The sequence below is a fragment of the Dendropsophus ebraccatus genome, chromosome 8 (assembly GCF_027789765.1).
Source record: "Dendropsophus ebraccatus isolate aDenEbr1 chromosome 8, aDenEbr1.pat, whole genome shotgun sequence".
Classification (NCBI taxonomy): Eukaryota; Metazoa; Chordata; class Amphibia; order Anura; family Hylidae; genus Dendropsophus; species Dendropsophus ebraccatus.
In genome coordinates, this window is record NC_091461.1 from 17,487,706 (window position 1) to 17,512,583 (window position 24,878).

Below are 24,878 nucleotides of genomic sequence, written 5' to 3' on the forward strand. Positions count from 1 at the left end.
TATGTAATGGTATAATTGGTGATATCTTTCTGTTTTGTTTAGTGCAGTTTTAATGTAATATGTAATCACTGTATGGTGGAAATAGTGTTATAAGGTAACTACTGTATATATTGGGGCTCCTGATACAGTGTGGGGGCAAATTCAGTACATTATACAATGTGCCCAAAGGGAAGGGGGGGGGGCACTCTTGAGGGCTGTGCACTGGGCCCACCAATGTATTAAAACGGCCCTGATTACAAACCTATATAACTTTCTGAATCCTGTTGATTTGAAATAAAAAGATTTTTGCCAGAGTACCAAGAGATTTTTTTTGCCAAAGATTACAAAAAAATAGAAGGTATCCTAGGAGAATGACTGAGAGGTTGGTTGTGACAAAGGCAAATAGCTAAAAGATGGGATAATCAGAAGAAAAAGAAGAAGCTTTTAGTCTATCCCGTCACCTTGGACTAACATGCTGCCCTGGATAGGATGATAATCCTCATATACTGAGATACTCTCCGAGGTGATACCACATTGGATCAACAGTGTTTGCATATGGAAAGAGCACGAGGCAGCGGACAAGAGGACGTGGGCTGCAGAGAGAATGTGAACTGTAGCTTAGGGCCACTACATGTTATTCTCCTGGAGGTGACTGAGGGAATGCAGAGTATGAGGACACAGAGTAGTCAGACAGGTTGGGTAGGCGTAATCCAGTGAGTGATGGCAGAAATGTATCCCAGAGCTGAGTAGAGCGGGGTCTGCATGATCTTGTGTTATTCCCTGTAGTACAGGGGAGGAGAACAGCTGCTGTGGTCTGGTACGTGGGAAACGGTTCACACAGGGGCTGCTTTTCATATCCCCCGTGGTGGGGCCGGGGTGGGGGCGGGCTGACGCGGGCGACATGCAAGAGCAGAGAGCGGCGGCCAGATAGTGTGAGGAACGGGGCGTGCGAACGGGCGGGAGGGAGTCAGCGGCCGGCCGGATAGTGAGGAGCGGCGCGGACGGCGGGGAATCAGCGGCGCGATAGTAAGTTTGAAGCCGGGAGGAGGAGAGGGAGCGGCCGGGGACATGAAAAGCAGCCCCTGTGTGAGCTGTGGTGGCGGTGGCGCGGGCGGTGATAGGGATAGCAAAAGGTACTACTCCCCCATTATCTGCAGATAATGGGGGAGTAGTACTTTGTATATGTTCCCAGCACCGAGCAGGGAGGGAGGGGGGAGGTAGATGGCAATTCTCTCCCTCCCTGCTCGGTGCCCAGCAAATGTATTCATTGAATACATTTATGGGATACTTTGGGGAGCAAGGACACTTGCTCCCCAAAGTATTCCATAAATGTATTCATGAAGTCACAAAAGTACAGTGCATAACATTACATTACATACACTGTAATTCCTATGGAGTGTCCAGCAGGGGTGCACTATATATAGAAGTCAATGGTACTCATTGACTTCTATATAGAGAGCACCCCCTGTTGGACACTCCATAGGAATTACACCCTGGACGTCACTGGTTTTGAGAGAATTCTAACACTTCCTGATACACTAAATTAAGGGAAATAGCAGTATATGAGCATTTCCCATAATTAATGTACATTAGAAAATTGTATAACTTTCCATAAGTAATAACATATAAAAAAATAATTTTGGCCAGACTTCTCCTTTAAGCATATAACAAACAGCTGGAAGACCAAAGAAAAGTACTACAGCGCTCCTGCTTTTTGACGTTCTCTGGAGTGCTACAGCACTTTTCGTTGGGAGTATCATCTATGTTTCTATGAGTGGGGTCAAAAATACAGTCATCAGAAGCCTCTAAGACAAGGGATCGGGAAGGAGAACATTCTGCCGGACTATCTTAAGACAATAAAAAAACAGGTCATTCAGGTCATGGACACAGTAAGGTGAGGAGAAGAACAATAGTCTGCAGAGGTGACATAGTTACATTACAGTAAGAATATCCTATGGTCAGACATGTTATGTTTTTCCTGAAAAGACAACCTAATCTATTCATAGACGCCCATGGTATCCTGCCCATTCCCTGTGGTATAATGTCCAGGTCCTCTCAGGCTCCATGCTGTTTCTTTACCATAGTGATAATAATACTGATGGTCAGATCCTCACAGCTTTCCTTATACACATCCATCTGTATTTAGCTCTGCAGTTGTCCTGATAATAAGATCTGGTCACTGATACGCAGCGTCCTGATGGTTGTGTCTTTATCTGGAAACTGAGGAACAAGGGAATAAAACAAGAGGAAATGATGAGAAATCAGAGGAGGACAGACACAGGTTACAGGTATATCCACAGTCACAGTAATGGCCGGTGCGCAGCCGGGGTGTAGCCAGGATTCATGGGGCCGCATAGCAAAAAAACTGTACAGGGCCCCCCCTTCCCACACAAAGCACTGCATATATTGTGTCCCAGAGCGGGATCCGCTGTCTTTTTCTTAACAAGTATAGGTCGGTACTATATGTCTATGTTATATATATTGGGATGGGACTAATGGGTCAAAAGTTTTCAGTTTGTAGAATTGTAAGTGTATGAAAGGGTATATTTACAGAGAGCCTGCTGCGAGTATTCTTCCAGGCCCAGCAGGACTCCTTCTTCATTTCTTCTAACTCCAGAGATCCTAACTATATCCGGATAGAGCTCCATGTGGAATATGGGACCAACCTTTTCATGCTGGGGAACTATTTCTCTTCTGCTACCTCTGAAGGATTGTACAAGTAACTGAGGTACAAAGCAAGTCACTAGTGCAAAGGCAGAGTCTTCTACTGAAAGTTGCTAGTGAGGGTCTCCCAGATAACTAGCTCTTCCACTAGGTGGGCCTGAACTCCTTGATCATGTGTCATTCCATGCCCATGAGGTATTGTAGGCGGATGTGTATTTTCCTGTGGATTCAGGACTTTTCTCTAACAGCCCCAGCTGAACCAGTATCTGAATAGGCCCCCTAGTCTGTAGCCACAGCATCCTAAGTTACCCACGTTGAACCACTGAAAGTCTATCTTTGCTAACCTATGTTTTGCTTTGCTAACCAACTCAACTGCTATCATCCAAGTGAATCTCAAGCAGCTATTGTACTTCAAGTGTATTTCAGTATTTTAAACAGCTATTGTCTTCTAAAGATTGTCCAAGCTCTTATCACTATTCAGTGGATTCTAGATTTGACTTGATGTGTGAGAATTCTATGAGTATTATCTCCTACGAGAGTGGTTGTGACCTTAAACAGAAGTCTATTGTATTCACGAGATATTCTGTGATATTCTGTACTGTTCTTCAAAGTGATACAGTAAACTATTTTCTGTTTAAGTTTCTTAGTGCCTCTTTCATCACTCATGTTAAACACCTGTGGCTCTACAGCACAAACTACTCATCTGCAGCAACTACAACTCCTTGTTTTTGTGGTGGTGCCAAGCCAGTGTATCCAGGGATGGACAGCTGGTCCCACCCCTGGCTCACCATGTCAAGTGACCGCGTGGTGCTCCCCAATATCTGACTCCTGGGTGGTAGACTGTGCCCCGGTACACTATATATATATATATATATATATATATATATATATATATACTTGGTGATGTAGACAAAAAAAAAAATCTCCGTATTTAACTATAAGGACCAATTAGGAGCTCTTATTGTTAAATACATAGGTGCAGGAGCAGACTACCTTATGCTAAATTCCTTATGTACTGCAGTGTGTAAGTGACTTTACTTATGTACTGCAACACAAAAAATTATTAAAAAGCAGAAAACATGGAGATCTCTGCTTTAATGCTCCTGCACTGATAACCCCTGACCTCTGCATGGAGCTCCCCACATTTTCCTAATTGATTGTGGCAGCCTGAGAATAGAGGTCGGAGGTCATCAGTGCAGGACCTGTGAACCAGAGATCTCCTTGTCTTCTGCATTTTAACCCTTTTTTGTGTTGCAGCATGTAAGTGAACTTTGGATCGCTTACACACTGCAGTACAAGAAGGATTAAGTAGACAGACACAGGATGGTTCTTACCTTCTCTATGCGTCCCTGAGGGCCCATGGTACACTAGAGTGCAGGAGTCGATGAGGTAGTGTCTCTGTGGGGGTGGGTGGATTGTGCCGGAAGGGCTGTAGCTACTATGGAGGCAGGCCATGTTTTGCTGAGTGGGGCCTGGACCTTCCTGCTGTATGGGCCCCATAGCAGTTGTGTGGTCTGCTTCCATGGTATCTATGCCACTGGTATGCAGGGATGTAACTATAAGTGGTGCAGTTGTCACAATTGCAACGGCCCCTAAGCCTGGCTATGTAGGCCTATCTTTATTTGGCCCCACTGTAGCTCTGTATTGGCTACACACACCAGGCTCTGACTCTGACTTTTTTTTTTTTACATGAGCAGGTTTCCTTGCCTATACTTTCCTTACTGAGCTACACAGATTCCCTAGGCCATCCATATGGTCTCAACAACAGTACTGACTTCCTGTCTGCCTGCCTCTATATATATATATATATATATATATATATATATATATATATATATATATATATATATAGTCTAAGGGGAAGATTTAAGGGTGTAAAATTTAGACTGGTGCAAACTGCCCACAGCAACCAATCACAGCTCAGCTTTCCTTTCAGCACTGCCTAAAGCTGAGCGGTGATTGGTTGTAGTGGGTAGTTTGCACCAGTTTAAATTTTACACCCTTTGATAAATCTCCCCCTAAGTGTTATAGAGGTAACCATTAGCACATTATTTTTATTGGATTATATAAAGTTTGTTTAAAGCAATTTTCAACGTAGTCAGAAACAGTGTAAAATGTAACAATACAATTGTGTATGGGGTAAATGTAGATTGCTTGCAGTTTACTCCACCTTAGGGTGCATTCACACCTACAGGATCTGCAGCAGATTTGTTGGTGCAGATTTAATGTTGTGTTCAGTTATTTAAATGAAATCTGCTGCGGATCTGCAGCAGAAAATCAGCTGCAGATCCTGTAGGTGTGAACGCACCCTTACACTGGTGTCAGGAGTCACTTACAGGCTGCTGGTATATTGTTCTCCATCCACCCATCTCCAGCCATCTCCATCATGGTGAAGTCCTAGCCAGTATTTTTCACCTCCCCCGTGTTGACTGAGAATTCTCTGTATAAACTCCTGTAATAAATAATTCATCCTATTAGATATATACATGGAGTTGGTTCTCTAGTCCTATAATATCCTTATACACGGACACAGAGCCCATACCTGCTGTTCCTTGTCCTTTATGACCAGTAGATCAGATCCCATCATCTTACACTGATCCCGGCTCTGGTTCCATGTTCTCTCTGTTACATCCGAGAAGTAATAACACTGATCTCCATGGAGAAGCCAACCATGAGGACACAAGCGACAAACTAAAAATATAACAGAAAATGTACAATTCCCCCCTGTATTCATGAGAAATATTTATCTAAGTAACAAACACGATAATGCTAACAGGTAAGTGGTCATATCGTTCTGAAGGTTGTGTTAATACATTTATTTGGTTAAAAAAGTTACATTAAATGTAAAAAATATATATAAAGTAACTTCCATTTCTCTTATGTAAAACTTCTGTACACTTTGATAAAGGGGAAAAAAAGCATTTTGCTAAAGTACTGTATAACATAAGGAAACATATTCATCCTTAAAGGGACTCTGTACCCACAATCTGTCCCCCCCCCCCCCCCCCCCCAAACCACTTGTACCTTTGGATAGCTGCTTTTAATCCAAGATCTGTTTTGGGGTCTGCGGTAACCAAGCCCCAGGTTGCCACTTGCAGTGTCTATTACACTTTTCCAGCACTTAAACTAACAGAATACTTTTAAAAAGAAAAGAACCTATGAGCTGGGACACTGCAGGTCCGTTCGGCAGGTGATGCAGTTATTGTCCTAAAAAACAACCTTTAAACTTGCAGCCCTGTGTCAAACTATCATGGCCTAGAGTGTCTGTGCCCTAACCTTGCACCACCCCTCAGTCCCTCCTCCCACCCTCTTCATCATTTTTCCTATTCCTCTGCAGTGAACACTGCACAGGTGCCTTTACGATCCAGCCCATGTGCAGTGTTCACACAGGTGATTAATAGGAGACAATCTGCCTGGGTCATTCCTAATGATGAAGAGGGCAGGGAGGAGAGACAGAGAGGTTGTGCCAGCCTAATGCATAGTCACTCTAGGCCATGGCCGTTTGGCACTGGGCTGCAAGTTTAAAAGTTGTTTTTTAGGACAATAACTGCATTACCTACCGAACGGACCCCAGGACAGATCTTGGATTAAAAGCAGCTATCCGCAGGTACAAGCAATTTAGGAGGTGACAGATTGTGGGTACAGAGTCGCTTTAAAGGGAAACTATCAGCAGGTTAGACAAGTCTAACCTGCTGATAGCCCCTTATAGCATCCGAGACGCTGAGGAGGTATGTGTGTTACAGCCCGGGACCAGTGCCGAGGAGGAAGGTAAGACACATACCTTTCTCCTTAGCGTCCCGGGCACTATAGGGGGCTATCAGCAGGTATGATTAGTCTAACTTGCCGAAAGTTCCCCTTTAAGTTGAAATCTAGATCCAGGTAACTTGTACCTGATGTGTCACGTGGCGTGCAGAGAGGTAGTGTGGCACTTGTAGTGAACACTTCCGAGGAGCTAGTGTGGTGCAAGGAGGTTTCAGTAGACGTAGATAACATAGATGAAGTTTAATAGCATATAGGCAACGCGTTTCAAGGCTACAATGCCTCTTTTTCAAGCCAGAAAATGATTTGGAGTGTTAACATGACATTCTTAGTTGAGGTAGTAAAACGGTAGTCGTGCTGGTATCTGCAGCAGCATCATAGTACACTCGTCTGTGGATGGTGTATAATACTCATCATAATAAAGTCAGCAGGATAGGAGTCAGAGATCTCCTTGTACTCACCTCCAGACATGTCAGTGCTGTTAGTACAGAGATCCTCCAGCATTGTAGAGTGATCAGCATCAGAAAGTTGTAGTTTATAAACTAGAAGGGGAAACAGAGACTAGCTCAGTAATATGACCAGTGACAATGGACCCGGACCCTCACTACCTATAAGAGTCCGTACTTACCAAGTGCTTCAATAATGCGGATGAATACAATATTGGCTCCTAGGAGGACAGTAATAATCACAGCTTTCCAGGAAGGAGTCCAGGACTCTGTGTTACCTGTGAGCAGAATAAGGAATGAGGAGTATATATACATTATGTAATTCTTCAGATCTGTTGAGAACAAGAGCAGCTACAAGGGGCATGTCTCCTGTGTTTTAGGCTGTGTTTACACAGACAGATTATCTGACTGATTTTTGAAGCCAAAGCTAGGAACAGACTATATACAGGGAACTGGTCATAAAGGAAAGTCCGAGATTTCTACTCTTTTCAAATCCATTAGCCTGGCCTTTGCTTAACGAATATGTCAGATAAATCTCTAAACGCACCATTACACTGATAACTTAATTTTTGTTGAGAGTTGTGTAATGCTTCTTCCTCCCTGTGGAGGCGCTGTAGGGAGATTGGACACTTGCTGCTGCTCTATACATGTAGCTAATCACTGGAGTTTGTTGGTGGACTTGTCCAAAACTAAGAACTTTCAGTCTCCTTAGAGAAACCTTTCCACAATGTACACTACACCTGATCTGACTCAGTATTGGAGAATATTGCACAGATTTTATTAATGTTTTCATCAACTGGAAACCATCAGATTACTCACATTTTTTTAGAGTAGAAAACTATGTTTAATGACTGTAATATGGGAACCTTAATGTAAAATGTGGTTTTATCTGGGGATCGGAGGTGGAGGGGCAGCAGAAATATCTAACACATCTTGCTTCATCCTTTACCTCAATCTTTTAGAATTTTTTTTTTCATCTAATAAATTCCATCATTTTATATAATTCTTACCTGGTGTCTCCATGTAATTGTATTGTGGTGTCAGTCTCCTCGGTGTACGGCTCCTGGGGTGTCAGTCTCCTCAGTGTACGGCTCCTGGGGTGTCAGTCTCCTCGGTGTACAGCTCCTGGGGTGTCAGTCTCCTCAGTGTACAGCTCCTGGGGTGTCAGTCTCCTCAGTGTACAGCTCCTGGGGTGTCAGTCTCCTCAGTGTACGGCTCCTGGGGTGTCAGTCTCCTCAGTGTACGGCTCCTGGGGTGTCAGTCTCCTCAGTGTACAGCTCCTGGGGTGTCAGTCTCCTCAGTGTACAGCTCCTGGGGTGTCAGTCTCCTCAGTGTACGGCTCCTGGGGTGTCAGTCTCCTCAGTGTACGGCTCCTGGGGTGTCAGTCTCCTCAGTGTACGGCTCCTGGCGTGTCAGTCTCCTCAGTGTACAGCTCCTGGGGTGTCAGTCTCCTCAGTGTACAGCTCCTGGGGTGTCAGTCTCCTCAGTGTACAGCTCCTGGGGTGTCAGTCTCCTCAGTGTACAGCTCCTGGGGTGTCAGTCTCCTCAGTGTACAGCTCCCGGGTATCAGTCTCCTCAGTGTACAGCTCCTGGGGTGTCAGTCTCCTCAGTGTACAGCTCCTGGGGTGTCAGTCTCCTCAGTGTACAGCTCCCGGGGTGTCAGTCTCCTCAGTGTACAGCTCCCGGGGTGTCAGTCTCCTCAGTGTACAGCTCCTGGGGTGTCAGTCTCCTCAGTGTACAGCTCCCGGGTATCAGTCTCCTCAGTGTACAGCTCCCAGGGTGTCAGTCTCCTCAGTGTACAGCTTCTGGGGTGTCAGTCTCCTCAGTGTACAGCTCCTGGGGTGTCAGTCTGCTCAGTGTACAGCTCCTGGGGTGTCAGTCTCCTCAGTGTACAGCTCCTGGGGTGTCAGTCTCCTCAGTGTACGGCTCCTGGGGTGTCAGTCTCTTCAGAGTGCAGCTCCTGGGGTGTCAGTCTCCTCAGTGTACAGCTCCTGGGGTGTCAGTCTCCTCAGTGTACAGCTCCTGGGGTGTCAGTCTCCTCAGAGTGCAGCTCCTGGGGTGTCAGTCTCCTCAGTGTACAGCTCCTGGGGTGTCAGTCTCCTCAGTGTACGGCTCCTGGGGTGTCAGTCTCCTCAGTGTACGGCTCCTGGGGTGTCAGTCTCCTCAGTGTACGGCTCCTGGGGTGTCAGTCTCCTCAGAGTGCAGCTCCTGGGGTGTCAGTCTCCTCAGTGTACGGCTCCTGGGGTGTCAGTCTCCTCAGTGTACGGCTCCTGGGGTGTCAGTCTCCTCAGAGTGCAGCTCCTGGGGTGTCAGTCTCCTCAGAGTGCAGCTCCTGGGGTGTGCTGGTCACAATGCTGCTCATTCTGTCTATGGTTTCAGATGAATATCATGTTACATGTCAGGAAATGAGTGCAGTGGTCAGTAACCACAGTCCATCCCTAACATACCGATTACCAGTGGCGTCGCTAGGCATAATCATTCGGGGCCTAAGCCCCGAATGAATTTTGCCTAGCCCCGAAAGTTTTTTTTGACGCCAGCGCCGAATTAGCACTAGCAGCAGCCGTGACCTCTGACGTCTGGCCTGACCCGCACCTCGGATTGGCCGCGCTGGTACCGCTGAGACGTAGCTTTAGTGACGTCACTCGTCACTTGTGCATCATTGGATGCGTGTGCCACAGCCGTCCACAGCGGTGCCACGCTCCTGTCCAGCCTCTCTTCTGCCCCCGACAGTCACCCGGCAAGCTCCTGCCCAGCCTCTCCCCTGCCACTGACAGTTACTGCAAGTTGGTGAGTATTGTAACCGGGGTGTGCGGGCGGGCCAGGTGGTGTAGTACAGCGCAGGTTGAGGGGGTATGCAGAAGCTGTGCTGGGAGAAGTGCGGGAGCGGCAGTGAAGGGTCTGAAGGCGCACATGTCTGTGCACTGTGCCTCAGCTACCCTGTCTGCTGCAGCAGCGTGAGGCTGGTGGTGGGGAAGGAGGAGGAAGCTGTGTGCTGCGGTGCAGAGACTGTAGCAGCTTCCTGTGGGCTGCGCTGCGGGCTCTGCACTGCGGGCTCTGTGTGTGGGGGAGCTGAGGAGGCACAGCGGCTGCTGAAGCATCTGGCCGACAGGTGGCCGAATCTGGACTTGAGCGAGGAGGCCAGGGAGCACCACCACAGATGCAGGTAGTGGGGTTGGGGTTTAAGAGGGGGGGGGGGGAGTTGCTGAAATGCTGGGGGGCCACTGACCGAGGATTTACTTCCCCCTGGCTGGTCCCCGGGATATCCAGACAAGCCCCGCCCCCTGATGACAAGCCCCGCCCCCTGGCGACAAGCCCCGCCCCCAGAACCGGCTTGTCACACAGTATACTGTATAAGTGAGGTCTCCCAGCTATCCAGTATATACTGTATAAGTGAGGTCCCCCAGCTATCCAGTATATACTGTATAAGTGAGGTCCCCCAGCTATGCAGTATATACTGTATAAGTGAGGTCACCCAGCTATCCAGTATATACTGTATAAGTGAGGTCACCCAGCTATCCAGTATATACTGTATAAGTGAGGTCCCCCAGCTATCCAGTATATACTGTATAAGTGAGGTCCCCCAGCTATGCAGTATATACTGTATAAGTGAGGTCCCCCAGCTATGCAGTATATACTGTATAAGTGAGGTCACCCAGCTATCCAGTATATACTGTATAAGTGAGGTCCCCCAGCTATCCAGTATATACTGTATAAGTGAGGTCCCCCAGCTATCCAGTATATACTGTATAAGTGAGGTCCCCCAGCTATCCAGTATATACTGTATAAGTGAGGTCCCCCAGCTATGCAGTATATACTGTATAAGTGAGGTCACCCAGCTATCCAGTATATACTGTATAAGTGAGGTCACCCAGCTATCCAGTATATACTGTATAAGTGAGGTCCCCCAGCTATCCAGTATATACTGTATAACTGAGATCACCCAGCTATCCAGTATATAGTATAACTGAGGTCACCCAGCTTTCCCAGTATCCTGTTATCAGTATGTTGGAGGTCACCCAGCTTTCCCAGTATCCTGTTATCAGTATGATGGAGGTCAACCAGCTTTCCTAGTATCCTGCTATCAGTATGGTGGTCACCCAGCTTTCCCAGTATCCTGTTATCAGTATGATGGAGGTTACCCAGCTTTCCCAGTATCCTGTTATCAGTATGATGGAGGTCAACCAGCTTTCCTAGTATCCTGCTATCAGTATGGTGGAGGTCACACAGCTTTCCCAGTATCCTGTTATCAGTATGATGGAGGTTACCCAGCTTTCCCAGTATCCTGTTATCAGTATGATGGAGGTCAACCAGCTTTCCTAGTATCCTGCTATCAGTATGGTGGAGGTCACACAGCTTTCCCAGTATCCTGTTATCAGTATGATGGAGGTTACCCAGCTTTCCAAGCATCTTATACTGAGCATGATATGGCCACCCAGCTTTCCCACCATCTTGTAGTCAGTATAAAGGTTTTTGCATTTTGTAGAATCTTATCTGGTATAAGTTCCCTGAAGTAGAGAAGGTTGGGAAACACTGGTCTAGAGGATAGAAGTTAGGGCAGACCTTCCAGAGGCTGTGTGCACAGGGGGAGCTGTGAAGGAACTGCCTGCTTCTGCTTAGCTTCAGTTATTATGAGTGGCGGTGGCAATAGCGGTCATTGGGGTTACTAGCTTGTGCACTGGGCTCCTTCGCTAACCTCTTATGACGGCACTCAGAGGGCTCGGGCCCCGAATGTTTTAGAACCCTAGCAACGCCCCTGCCGATTACAATGATTTATATGGCTTTTAATGTTAGATAAACATATAATTTTAAATTATAAAAACAAATTATGGACTTTGATTAATCAAAATGTTATATTTTTGGGCGGAACATTACTCTATAGTTATATCCACTAGGTGTCTCCCTTCTGCTGTATTCATAGTCCATTGTCCATTACTACTGTGATTCCTTCTCTAGCAACCGTTCTACCGAGACAGAATGTAGACAGGACTTCTCCTCCTCCATGTGCTCTTCCCCATCATTCAGGCAAAATGACCCTATTCTTGTTTGGGGCATAAAGAAAGCTGATGAATGAACCTCAAGCATGTTGGGGTCCAAGCAAACTGCAGTGTGCGGCATTTGGTTAGAGGTGGCTAAAGAAGCTTGATGCGGCCCTAACTTTGCTTGGAAAACATGGATACAGCGTATGGCCTTCGGATAACCCTGTAGACACTCAGTTATTATATTTATTATTTCGAAATGGAACTGAAATCCTTACATGAAGAATTCAATTTTCCATACTTTTATGGTAGTCAGGGTGTGTGTCCACAAACAAGGTCGCTCATAACTACAGTTTCTATATTTTGCAAATAGTAGAGACTTTTTCAGAGTTTTCAAAAATTATTGCTGCACGTACTTTTATTTCTGTACGCACTTATTTTTTATTTAACTACTTTCCACTCCAAGAGGTACAGTAAATGCACATCCTAATGATCGGGTGGCCTCAGTAGCCGTAAGTCACAGTCCGTGATCCCACCACAACTGGAGACGCTGTGCTGGTGCCGCTCTTTGCAGTTTAACCCCTTAGCCAAAAAGGGCGTGAATGTACACCCTTGCGTCGTTAAGGGCGTTCAGAGAGGGGCCGTGCGGTGACCCTGCTCTGAACCGCCGCAAGCCCAGGTGCTATCTGCAACCCGGGACTGTGGCAATTAGCGGGCACGGTCCGATTGCCGTGCCCGCTAATTAGCCTTTTAAATTGTTGACAGCTGCTTTTAAAATGTGTATTTTCCCCATCCCTTGTGTCTATTGACCGCAAAGGAGCGATTCCCGCATCTTTACCGGGTCGGGGGCTCAATGAGAGATCAGTGTAGTTATAGTAGAAATCCCCCAGGGGGAATAACCCTAACCCCAAGGGGGGGGGAATAACCCTAACCCCAGGGGGGGGAATAACCTTAACCCCAAGGGGGCTTCTAGCATGTGTGTAAAAAAATGTTTTTTTTTTAATTAATGAAAAATCCCCTCCCCTAATAAAAGTTTGAATCCACCCCCTTTTCCCCATTTTATAAATAAATGTTTGGTATCGCTGCGTGCGTAATTGGCCGAACTATTAATTTATTTCATTCCTGATCTCGCACGGTAACCGTTGTAAGCGCAAAAAAATCCAAAGTGCAAAATTGCGCATTTTTGGTCACATCAAATCTAGAAAAATCGTAATAAAAAGCGATCAAAAAGTCGCATATGTGGAAGGGGGAAAAAGTATGTATGTATGTATGTTGTCAGTCATGTAGCTTTAGGTAAAAACTGCTCCATTTTTATTATTTTTCACCAACTCCACATATGAACCTTCTTTTTGTGTCTAGCTCCGCACCATCATCTCACACAATCATTCTACAGATGTGGTGCAGAATTATTTTTTGCAAGTTTTATTAAAAATATTAAAAAACATAAATACATCTATAAAAGAGAGTTCTTATTCTCACAACAGAAAAGGTCACAAATATATTATACATTCAAAGTAAACTGAGCCAATATCCAGTGTCCGGGAACCACACAATCTTTATGGTAGAACCTCAGGAGGGAGTGATAGAGAGTTCAGAAGACAACCTCGTTGTCATCACCCCTTATAATCTAGTCTGCTCCACATGGGCCACTGATGGATTCCCCTCTTAGTCCAGTCGGCCCTGGTGGATGGTTACTGGAGTAATATAGTAGGTTTTTGCGATCTGTGGGTTTATGGTAAAGGTCGATACTGAGAGTGCCTAGGTTGTCTTTCAAAACAGTGGTGTCCAGAAAGTGCATGGTGCAGGGATTATAGTGTATCGTGAACTGTAGTTCTGAAAAAACGGAGTTAATGTAGGAGTGGAAGAAGAGAAGGGATCTGATATCACCCCTCCATATGCAAAAGATTTCATCTATATAGCGGTTCCATGCGTGTACATGTTCGAGGAACAAGGGGTTGTTATAGACATGATCGGTCTCAAATCAGTCCATGTAAATGTTTGCATATGGAGGGGCTTCATTTGACCCCATGGCTGTACCTTGGATCTGTAGGGACAGCTGGTCACCAAACATGAAAAAGGTATTACGGAGTACAGTATCTAGTTATTCTAGGAACTCTTGTTGGTTGGGGGAGAAATCATTCTCCTGGAGGCATTTTTCTACGGCCAGTATACCCTTGTCGTGTTGAATGGATGTGTATAAACTCGAGACATCCTACGTGACCAAACGGCTGTCTGCCGGGATGGGTGAAATGCGTCTGACGTTGAATAGACATTGTGAGGTGTCGAGGAGAAAGGAGCGTGTTTTTTTGAAGGGGGTCAATATCTTCTCTAATATGATGGACAATGGAGCTAGTAGGGAATCAGTGGAGGCTACTATGGGTCTGCCTTGAGGATGGTCGAGACGTTTATGAATCTTGGGTAAGACATAGAAAACCGGTGTGATGGGGTGTTGATTGGTAAGGAATTCTTGTGTCTTAGTGCCTATCAGGCCCATAGTATAATACTTCTCACTGATATGTTGGACTATTGTTTTGAGAGAGGGGGTGGGGTCACGTTCCAGAGGTAAGTATTTCTGGATATCAGATAATTGGCAACGTATTTCTTTTATATAGTCTGCTCTGTCCACCCTTTGTCGGCGGGTTGAAGATCAGGTCTTTCGTTGTTTCCAAGGTGTGGAGAGCTTTCTGGTTTTGTCCTCTCTGTTCCTCTACTTACCATGGTACTAACTACGTTTTGGTCATATGTCCACTAGATGGCACTAATATACCATATTGTATACCTGTTCAATTCAGTATGTCACTTATCTTGCCTTATGCATCCTACTACTATGTGAGTTTATTTAGCCTCCATAGTCTTCAGCCCCCCTGCATCTATGTATATATATATATGTAAATATTTCATATTTTTTGTGTGATTTATCACTTATTTTGAATTTGATGTCCATCCGAATCTGTATAAGTTATATTGTATGCCATCATATGTCATGCATCATTGTGAGCAGCGGGGAATTCGGATGCGGGCGCACACTGATGCACTTTCATCAGAATTCAGTGGCAGTGAAGATCATCCGGACGGTACTGCAGTACCGGCTGGGATGATCTTTTCAGACACCGGCCGTTTGGTGACCCGGCGGGGTGACAGAATGGCCGATGTCTTACCACGTGTGAACATAATAAGATAGTGAGATAATGCCATTTTGTGGCAATTTCACCAAATACACAGCAAAATTCCGACATTAAACTGCCAGAAACCAGCACCACCAAAGGAGGATAGAAGACTGATGCCAAAAGTACCAGCTCAGCCGCTACAGTTACACATCAGCAAGTTCATATGTACAAACTTGTTGATTTCCTTTTAAATGACCAACATCAGCGTGCTTGCTGATGTCAGTCATTTGTAGCAAGTGCCTGCAGCATATAGGAACCAACATCCACATGTATGAAACAAGCAAATTTTCAGAGCCAGATCCATACATCTCTTCATAACTGAAGGAGTTCAGCAGTAGTAGTTGAGCCAATGCTGGATGTGCTGTGTTGACTCTGCAGTATCAGGACTAATCACAAGTATATTTATATTTTTATTCATTTTTCTGTACATTTTCCATCTGAGGTGTGTGCTCATCTGGGTACCTATTGAGTTGTTCTGGGTGACGCCACTTCTATGGTAGTTGGTCGGTGGAGTATAGCTCAGCCAGGTAGTATGCTGTCGTCAGGGCCGATTCTAGGTTCTATGCTGCCTGAGGCGAAAATTGAAACTGCGCCCCTTCCCCCGCAAACACAACTATATACCAGCAGTGAACATTGCATATATAACTACATACCAACAGTGCATACAGAACTATATAACAGAAGTGCATACACTAAGGGTATGTTCACACTGAGTAAAACAGGTGGAATTCCGCGGTGGAACTCTCCGCCGCAGGATCCCGCCTGTCTCACTGTCCCATAGCCCGTCTATGGGAGAGCGCGCGCTCCTCCGCAGCCGCCGCTCTCCGCTCGAAGAAGTAACATGTCACTTCTTTGAGCGGAGAGCGGCGGCTGCAGAGGAGCATGTATAAGTGCCAGTCTTAATGGTGGTGACATATGGGGAGCCAAGTGTTAGAGACCCCCAAATAGTATAGGTCTCAGACGGCCTAATACTGCCAGCTTCAGACACTCAATAATACTGTTAGCCTCAGAGACCACCTTACCCATATCATCATACTACTCCCCCCTTCATCCTCCTTCCCCCTCCATCATCATACTACTCCCCCCTTCATCCTCCTGCCCTATCATCATACTACTACCCCCACCTTGATCCTCCAGACCCTCCATCATCATACTACGACCGACTTTATCATCCTCCTGCCCTTCTATCATCATAGTACTTCCCCTCTCATCCTCCTGCCCTTCCATCATCATAGTATAACCCCCCTCATCCTCCTGCCCTTCCATCATCATAGTATAACCCCTCTCATCCTCCTGCCCATCCATCATTATAGTACTACCCCTCTCATCCTCCTGCCCTTCCATCATCATACTACAACCCCTCTCATCCTCCTTCCCCCTCCATCCTCATAGTACTACCCCTCTCATCCTCCTGCCCTTCCATCATCATAGTATAACCCCTCTCATCCTCCTGCCCTTCCATCATTATAGTAATACCCCTCTCATCCTCCTGCCCTTCCATCATCATACTACAACCCCTCTCATCTTCCTTCCCCCTCCATCATCATAGTACTACCCCTCTCATCCTCCTGTCCCTCCATCATCAAACTACAACCCCTCTCATCCTCCTGCCCTTCCATCATCATACTACAACCCCTCTCATCCTCCTGCCCTTCCATCATCATACTACAACCCCTCTCATCCTCCTGCCCTTCCATCATCATAGTACTACCCCTCTCATCCTCCTTCCCCCTCCATCATCATAGTACTACCCCTCTCATCCTCCTGCCCTTCCATCATCATAGTACAACCCCTCTTATCCTCCTGTCCCTCCATCATCATACTACTACTACCCCTCTCATCCTTCTGCCCTTTCATCATCATAGTATAACCCCTCTCATCCTCCTGCCCTTCCATCATCATACTACTACCCCTCTCATCCTTCTGCCCTTCCATCATCATACTACTACCCCTCTCATCCTTCTGCCCTTCCATCATCATACTACTACCCCTCTCATCCTTCTGCCCTTCCATCATCATACTACAACTACCCCTCTCATCCTTCTGCCCTTCCATCATCATACTACTACCCCTCTCATCCTTCTGCCCTTCCATCATCATACTACTACCCCTCTCATCCTTCTGCCCTTCCATCATCATACTACAACTACCCCTCTCATCCTTCTGCCCTTCCATCATCATACTACTACCCCTCTCATCCTTCTGCCCTTTCATCATCATACTACTACCCCTCTCATCCTTCTGCCCTTCCATCATCATACTACTACCCCTCTCATCCTTCTGCCCTTCCATCATCATACTACTACCCCTCTCATCCTTCTGCCCTTTCATCATCATAGTATAACCCCTCTCATCCTCCTGCCCTTCCATCATCATACTACTACCCCTCTCATCCTTCTGCCCTTCCATCATCATACTACTTCTCCCTTCATCCTCCTCCTGTGCCTTCATCATCATACCACTAGCCCCTTCATCTGTATATAAAACAAAAAAAGCCATAATCACCTCACCAGTATGGACCCTCTGGTCTTCCAGGGACTCCTCTCCCGCTCTGCATGGGTGACATCACTCGCGCTCGGCAGGGGGCGGGGCTTCCCGCGGCAGGGGGGCGGAGCTTCCCGGGACATGGTTTTGCCGGGGCTGTCTCGTCAGAATCAGGACAGTCCCGGCAAAACCTGAGGGCCCCCACCTGCTCCCCTCCTCACCATCCGGACCGGGATCCACCGCTTCTCCTTTCCCTGGCAGGACGCCACACAGGACCCTTCCCCAGGCCAGGTCACAGCGCCATACACGCTCTCTGTTGTACAGCATTGTGACCTGGCCTGGGGGAGGGGCCTGTCACCCAGCGGATGCCGTACAGTACAGGGGAGAGGATTATAGTGTGAGTGGGGGCGTCTTCTCCTGTCACCGAGGGCCCAGAGTCTGACGGCAGTGCATCCCTAGAAGCTGCAGAGCCGCGGCTTCTAGGGATGCGGAAAGGGGGACACCTGAGCGGGCGGCGGGCCCCTGTGCGGTGAGTCAGATGACAGGTCAGAAGTTTCCGCCCCTAAAGGGACCCCAGAATGTGCCGCCTGAGGCGGAATACTCATTCCGCCTCATGGTAGAAGCGGCCCTGGTTGTCGTGACGCCAGTGCTAATGGAGGCACAACTGCTTTTAGTTTTTTTGTGGCTGGCTATACTCTTCCCCAATGGTCGGTGACCTGCCAGGCTGTGACCTGCTTCGGGCGCTTATCATGGTGGTCCAGAAAGGAGTTATGACCCATCCGAATGACTCAAGGACGGTGTAGCCTGTGTGTAGGTGCTGGTGCAATAACCACTGATAGGAAAAATAAACTTGTTTTTTACTAATAGATCTTCTGTGATACAAGTGAATCATATAATACAAACTTGACTTTGCTAGATTTACACTCTGAGCTGGTTGAGGTAGCGAGAAGAGTAGCAGTGCTGACTTTGTTGTGTGCTGAGAAGAATAGTAGAGAGTTCAGAGTAGTGAAGAGGAGTAGGTTATGAGAGGCCCAACCCAATGTAGTACTATGCTCTGCCAGAACTTTAGAAGAAGAATACTTGAGAATACTTGAAAGAAGAAGATTACTCGTGCCTGTGTTTCGACCTTTGCCGCTATAACCACCTTTTGCTCTGCAGTGTAGAGTTACCTGTCCTATCAGGGTGACACAAGCCCCAATCTTAATTACCTGAGTTGAGCGAAGTGTCCGAGAGTTTCCCAGTGTCACGTGCGTTGCGAGATAGGGTACATAGGCTCTTAGCTGCTTTGTTCTATCTGGATCAATTCCTCTAGCTTTTAGGATACTGTCCTGCACTGTGTTTAATTTGTTCACTGCATGGGTTGGGGTGATCTCTGACTTGTCCTCTCTTTTTAGTTGCTTTAGCACTGCATTGTAGATAGAAGTGTTGCTTTAAGAAAGAAAGTCTCTGTGTCCTCCATAAAGATACACTACAGCTGGTCTGTCCCAGACAGGGAACCTGGCATGGCCAAGCTCCTGGCTAAACTCAGCAGGGATGCCTGATCTGTGTGTCTCGCTCTTTCGAGAAACAGAAAGAAAATGAACTGAAGTGTAGGTCTATACTTCCTCTCCCCATGTGACAACTTCCCACAGGGTGTGTAACAGCTCCTGTGAGTGGTGAAGAAGAGTGCAAGTAGAAAAGAGGATAGAGATAGGTGGAAGAGAAGAACAGCTCTCATTGGTGTGCCAATCACAAACAAAAACAATAACCCTTAGTTCACTACAGCTGTGCAACAGTTACCAATATACAGACAGTGACCTCTTGTGGTAAAACTAAAATATACACTTCATTACCACATTGTTCCTTATAGTACAAGGCTTCAAACTAGCAACACCCGTGGTGGGACAACACACATCTACAAGGTCAGATCCTCACAGCTTCTCTGGCACATATCCATCTATTATTACTATAGCATTTGGTTGTATAATAAGAAGATCTGGTCACTGATATGCAGCTTCCTGGTGATGATGTCTTTATCTGGATCCTAAATGACAAGAGAATAAACCAGAGATGAGTGGTGATCAGGGGAGGAGAGACCCAGGTATCAGATGTATCCTGAGTGTGTGCTGGGGTCAGAGGTCACTTACAGGCTGCTGGTATATTGTTCTCCATCCACCCATCTCCAGCCATCTCCATCATGGTGAAGTCCTATCCAGTATGTGTCATCTGCTCGCTGGCTGAGAGTTCTCTCTATAAACTCCTGGGACATATAAAGAACATTTATTGTGTAAATTATTTTTTTCAAGTAATAAAACATGACAGAAACAATTCACCTCACAAAGATTTTTTTTTCTGTTTCACAGTAAATTTATGTTTCACAGAAATCCAGGTTACCCCATTTAGAGGTTCTCTGGTGTCAGGAATATATACAGATTTGTAAATTACTTCTATTTAAAGGGATTATTAGGGAAACAGAAAAGGTCCTACCTGTTCCACTCCCCGGTGTTATACTGTTCTCACTGGCCGCCTTGGGTATACTTCTGAGATAAGAGGGGGCCGGGTGGATGTTCAATAGCTGTCCGATGTTACTGATGTTGTTGCAACATTGGGCAGCCAGACATTGTGGTTTTGCCCACATGGGATCCTCACAACTTGCATCGAGCCCCACAGATAATGGGTGGAAGCCGTGTACTAGAGGGCAGAATAGGTTGGATCTTCTCTGTTCCCCAGATTACCACTTTAAAAAACTAATATGTTCCAGTACTTATCAGCTGCTGTATATCCTGCAGGAAGTGGTATATTCTTCCTAGTCTGACACAGAGCTCTTTGCTGCCACCTCTGTCCATGTCAGGAACTGTCCAGAGCAGGAGAGGTTTTCTATAGTGATTTTCTACTGCTTTGGACAGTTCCTGACATGGACAGGGTTGGCAGCAGAGAGCACTGTGTCAGACTGGAAAAATAAATACACCCGCAGGACCTACAGCAGCTGATAAGTACTGGAAGCCTTGAGATTTTGTTTAAATAGAAGTAATTTACAAATCTATATAAGTTTTAGACACCAGTTAAAATGTAATTTTTATCACATAGTGGAAATAATTGCTCAATTTTGTATATATATATATATATATATATATATATATATATATATATTACATAACCTGTCCTGCTAACAATAAGCTCTCACACAGTAAAATTAACCCTTTGAGGACCAGGCCCAAAATGACCCAGTGGACCGCGCAAATTTTGATCTTAGTGTTTCCGTTTTTCCCTCCTCCCCTCCTAAGAGCTCTAGCACTCTCAGTTTTTTATCTACAGGCCATGTAAGGGCTTATTTGTTACAGGAATAGTTGTACTTTGTAATGGCGTCTTTCATTTTACCATAACATGTATGATGGAATTCCAAATATATTATTTATGAAGATATAAATTGATGAAATCGCAAAAAAGAATGCAATATGGTAACGTTTGGGGGGTTCCTGTGTCTACGTTATGCACTATATGGTAACAGCGACATGACACTATTATTCTATAGGTCAGTCCGAACACAACCATATGCAGGTTTACACAGATTCTCTAATGTTATATATTTTTTTTAAATGAAATCCTTTTTTTTGGCAATTAATTATAAATAAAATGGGACTATTGTGACGCTTATAACGGTTTTATTTTTTCACCTACGGGGCTGTATGGGGCGTAATTTTTTTCCGCCATGATCTCTAGTTTTTATTAATACCATATTTGTGAAGATCGGACGTTTTGATCACTTTTTATTAATTTTTTTATATATATAATGTAACATAAAATCGGTAATCTGCGCACTTTTTTCCCTCTTTTCGTGTACGCCGTTTACCGTTCGCAATGACACTTGTTATATTTTAATAGATCGGACAATTACGCACGCTACGGTATATTATATGTTTATCTATTTATTTATTTTTATATGTTTTATTTATATAATGGGAAAGGGGGGTGATTTCAACTTTTATTGGGGGAGGGGTTTTGGGGTAGTGTATTAGTGTTTTTAACTTTTTTTTTTTTACACATTTGAAGTCCCTTTGGGGGACTTGTACATAGATTAGTTTGATTTTTACACTGATGAATGCTATGCCATAGGCACAGCATTGATCAGTGTTATCGGCGCTCTGCTCATTGAGCCTGCCTGTGCAGGCTTAGAGTAGCAGAGCGCCGATCGGACCGCATGGAGACAGGTAAGAGACCTCCAGCAGTCCGTTATACCGATCGGGACCCCCGCAGTCACACTGCGGGGGTCCCGATCGGTAAGTGACAGGGGACTCCCCCTGTCACTTACACTTAAACGCCGCGGTCGCGCCGTGATCGCGGCGTTTAAGGGGTTAATGACACGCGGCAGCGCGATCGCTGCAGCGTGTCATTGCCGGTGAGGTCCCGGCTGCTCACTGCAGCCGGCCCCCACCTCCTATGAAGCGCGCTCCGCTCCGGAGCGCGCTTCATAGCGGGAATAACACCCGTGACGTAAGGTTACGTCATGGGTCGTCTGGGGACAGACTTCCATGACGTAACCCTACGTCCAGGGTCGTCTAGGGGTTAAAGAGTCACTGTCATATTTTTTTTTTGCAGAAATCAATAGTCCAGGCGATTATAAGAAACTTTGTAATTGGGTTTATTAGCCAAATCTGCCATTATCTGCATGTAAAAAGCCTTTTCCCAGCCCCCCCCTCCTTCCTCTTTTCCATCCACTGCAAAAAATCAGGAAATTGTGACTTGTTGCATGAGTCACACTCTGTCTGTTTCTATAGAGATGGGAGGGGGGAGGAGGAAGGAGGGAGTTAGCCGGCAGCAGAAAGCAGATATCAGAGGATTACAGGCATGGAGCTTTGTGACAGCTGTAATCAGAGCTCAGAGAGGTCAGGGTCAGTGGTGACTGTCCCAGGGGATAACGGGTGAGGGATTTGTAGATTAACTCTTTGTTGGCCTGTTTTGGTCTTTTATTTAGCTCTCTCCATAGGATAACAATGAAGACAGGGGGGAGAGCTTCAAACTGCTTTTTCATGATAAAAATGCATTTTTCGGCTAATAACCCCAATTACAAATTTTCTTAAAATCGCCTGGACTATTGATTTCTGCAAAAAAAAAAAAAAAATTCACGACAGTGACACTTTAAACATAAACAATTATATGGAGCTTCCTGCTAAGACTTTTTCTATAATCTCCTGTAATAGATAAAGAGCATGTTATTATCTATAGAAGCTGTTATATTGGTCTCTAGTCCTATAATATCCCTATACATGGACACAGAGCCCATACCTGCTGCTCCTTGTCCTTTATGACCAGTAGATCAGATCCCATCATCTTACACTGATCCCGACTCGGCTCCCATGTTCTCTCTGTAACATCTGAGAAGTAATAACACTGATCTCCATGTAGTAGCCAATCAGGAGGACACAGGTGACAGCCTGCAAGATTTCAAAAAGTTTAAGGGTTTTATGAAAAATATTCACTAAAAATGACAAGTGGATACAAATGCTGCCAGTCAGCTAAGTTGTTTGTCTAACTGTTTCTGTACCTGATAATCTTCTCTGCCCTCTATAGCTGCAACTAATAAAGTGTTCTGCCCCTTGTTACTGTACCTGATATTTGCCCCCTGACCCATTACTGTACCTGATATTCGCCCCTGTCGCCTGTTTTTGTACATGATAATTTTCCCTGTCCCCTGTTTCTGTACCTGATAATTTTCCCTGTCCCGTGTTTCTGTACCTGATAATCTTCCCTGTCCCCTGTTTCTGTACCTGATATTCTTCCCTGTCCCGTGTTTCTGTACCTGATAATGTTCCCTGTCCCCTGTTTCTGTACCTGATATTCTTCCCTGTCCCGTGTTTCTGTACATGATAATGTTCCCTGTCCCGTTTCTGTACCTGATAATCTTCCCTGTCCCCTGTTTCTGTAACTGATAATCTTCCATGTCCCCTTTTTCTGTACCTGAAAATCTTCCTTGTCCCGTGTTTCTGTACCTGATAATGTTCCCTGTCCCCTGTTTCTGTACCTGATAATCTTCCCTGTCCCGTTTCTTTACCTGATAATCTTCCCTGTCCTGTTTCTGTACCTGATAATCTTCCATGTCCCCTGTTTCTGTACCTGATAATCTTCCCTGTCCCCTGTTTCTGTACCTGATAATCTTCCATGTCCCCTGTTTCTGTACATGATAATCTACTCTGTCCCGTTTCTGTACCTGATAATCTTCAATGTCCCCTGTTTCTGTACCTGATAATCTTCCATGTCCCATGTTTCTGTACCTGATATTATTCCATATCGCCTTTTTCTGTACCTGATAATCTTCCCTGTCTCGTGTTTTTGTACCTGATAATCTTCCCTGTGCCCTGTTTCTGTACCTGATATTATTCCATGTCCCCTTTTTCTGTACCTGATAATGTTCCCTGTCTCATGTTTTTGTACCTGATAATCTTCCCTGTCCCCTGTTTCTGTACCTGATATTATTCCATGTCCCCTTTTTCTGTACTTGATAATCATCCCTGTCCCCTGTTTCTGTACCTGATAATCTTCCCTGTCCCGTTTCTGTACCTGATAATCTTCTATGTCCCCTTTTTCTGTACCTGAAAATCTTCCTTGTCACGTGTTTCTGTACCTGATAATGTTCCCTGTCCCCTGTTTCTGTACCTGATAATGTTCCCTGTCCCGTTTCTGTACCTGATAATCTTCCCTGTCCCCTGTTTCTGTAACTGATAATCTTCCATGTCCCCTTTTTCTGTACCTGAAAATCTTCCTTGTCCTGTGTTTCTGTACCTGATAATGTTCTCTGTCCCCTGTTTCTGTACCTGATAATGTTCTCTGTCCCCTGTTTCTGTACCTGATAATCTTCCCTGTCCCGTTTCTGTACCTGATAATCTTCCCTGTCCCTTTTCTGTACCTGATAATCTTCCCTGTCCCCTGTTTCTGTACCTGATAATCTTCCATGTCCCCAGTTTCTGTACCTGATAATCTACTCTGTCCCGTTTCTGTACCTGATAATCTTCCATGTCCCCTGTTTCTGTACTTGATAATCATCCCTGTCCCGTGTTTCTGTACCTGATAATGTTCCCTGTCCCGTTTCTGTACCTGATAATGTTCCCTGTCCCGTTTCTGTACCTGATAATCTTCCCTGTCCCCTGTTTCTGTAACTGATAATCTTCCATGTCCCCTTTTTCTGTACCTGAAAATCTTCCTTATTCCGTGTTTCTGTACCTGATAATGTTCTCTGTCCCCTGTTTCTGTACCTGATAATCTTCCCTGTCCCGTTTCTGTACCTGATAATCTTCCCTGTCCCGTTTCTGTATCTGATAATCTTCCCTGTCCCCTGTTTCTGTACCTGATAATCTTCCATGTCCCCAGTTTCTGTACCTGATAATCTACTCTGTCCCGTTTCTGTACCTGATAATCTTCCATGTCCCCTG

At 45.5% G+C, this 24,878-nt stretch overlaps 1 protein-coding gene and 1 long non-coding RNA gene across 6 annotated transcripts in view; both read right to left on the minus strand.

Moving 5' to 3' along the window:
- The window catches only part of LOC138798430 (killer cell lectin-like receptor subfamily G member 1), an 85,877-nt gene that overhangs the window by 57,911 nt on the left and 3,088 nt on the right, over window positions 1-24,878 (minus strand). For 4 of the 5 annotated variants that reach the window (XR_011364077.1, XR_011364076.1, XR_011364078.1 and 1 more), the window contains one exon: window positions 22,738-22,886. Coding sequence is in view for 2 of the 5 variants with exons in the window: in XM_069978885.1 (XP_069834986.1) it covers window positions 22,738-22,886 (149 nt within the window). In the remaining 3 variants the exon portion in view is untranslated. Of the gene's footprint in view, window positions 1-18,351; window positions 19,499-19,601; window positions 19,715-22,737; window positions 22,887-24,878 lie in introns of those variants that run through there. The other variant, XM_069978886.1, reaches the window with a different exon arrangement.
- On the minus strand, window positions 6,876-7,934 carry LOC138798898 (uncharacterized). Its single transcript, XR_011364200.1, has 3 exons — window positions 7,859-7,934; window positions 7,031-7,126; window positions 6,876-6,944 (listed from the first exon to the last, which is right to left on the minus strand). It is a non-coding gene; the product is annotated as an uncharacterized lncRNA (long non-coding RNA).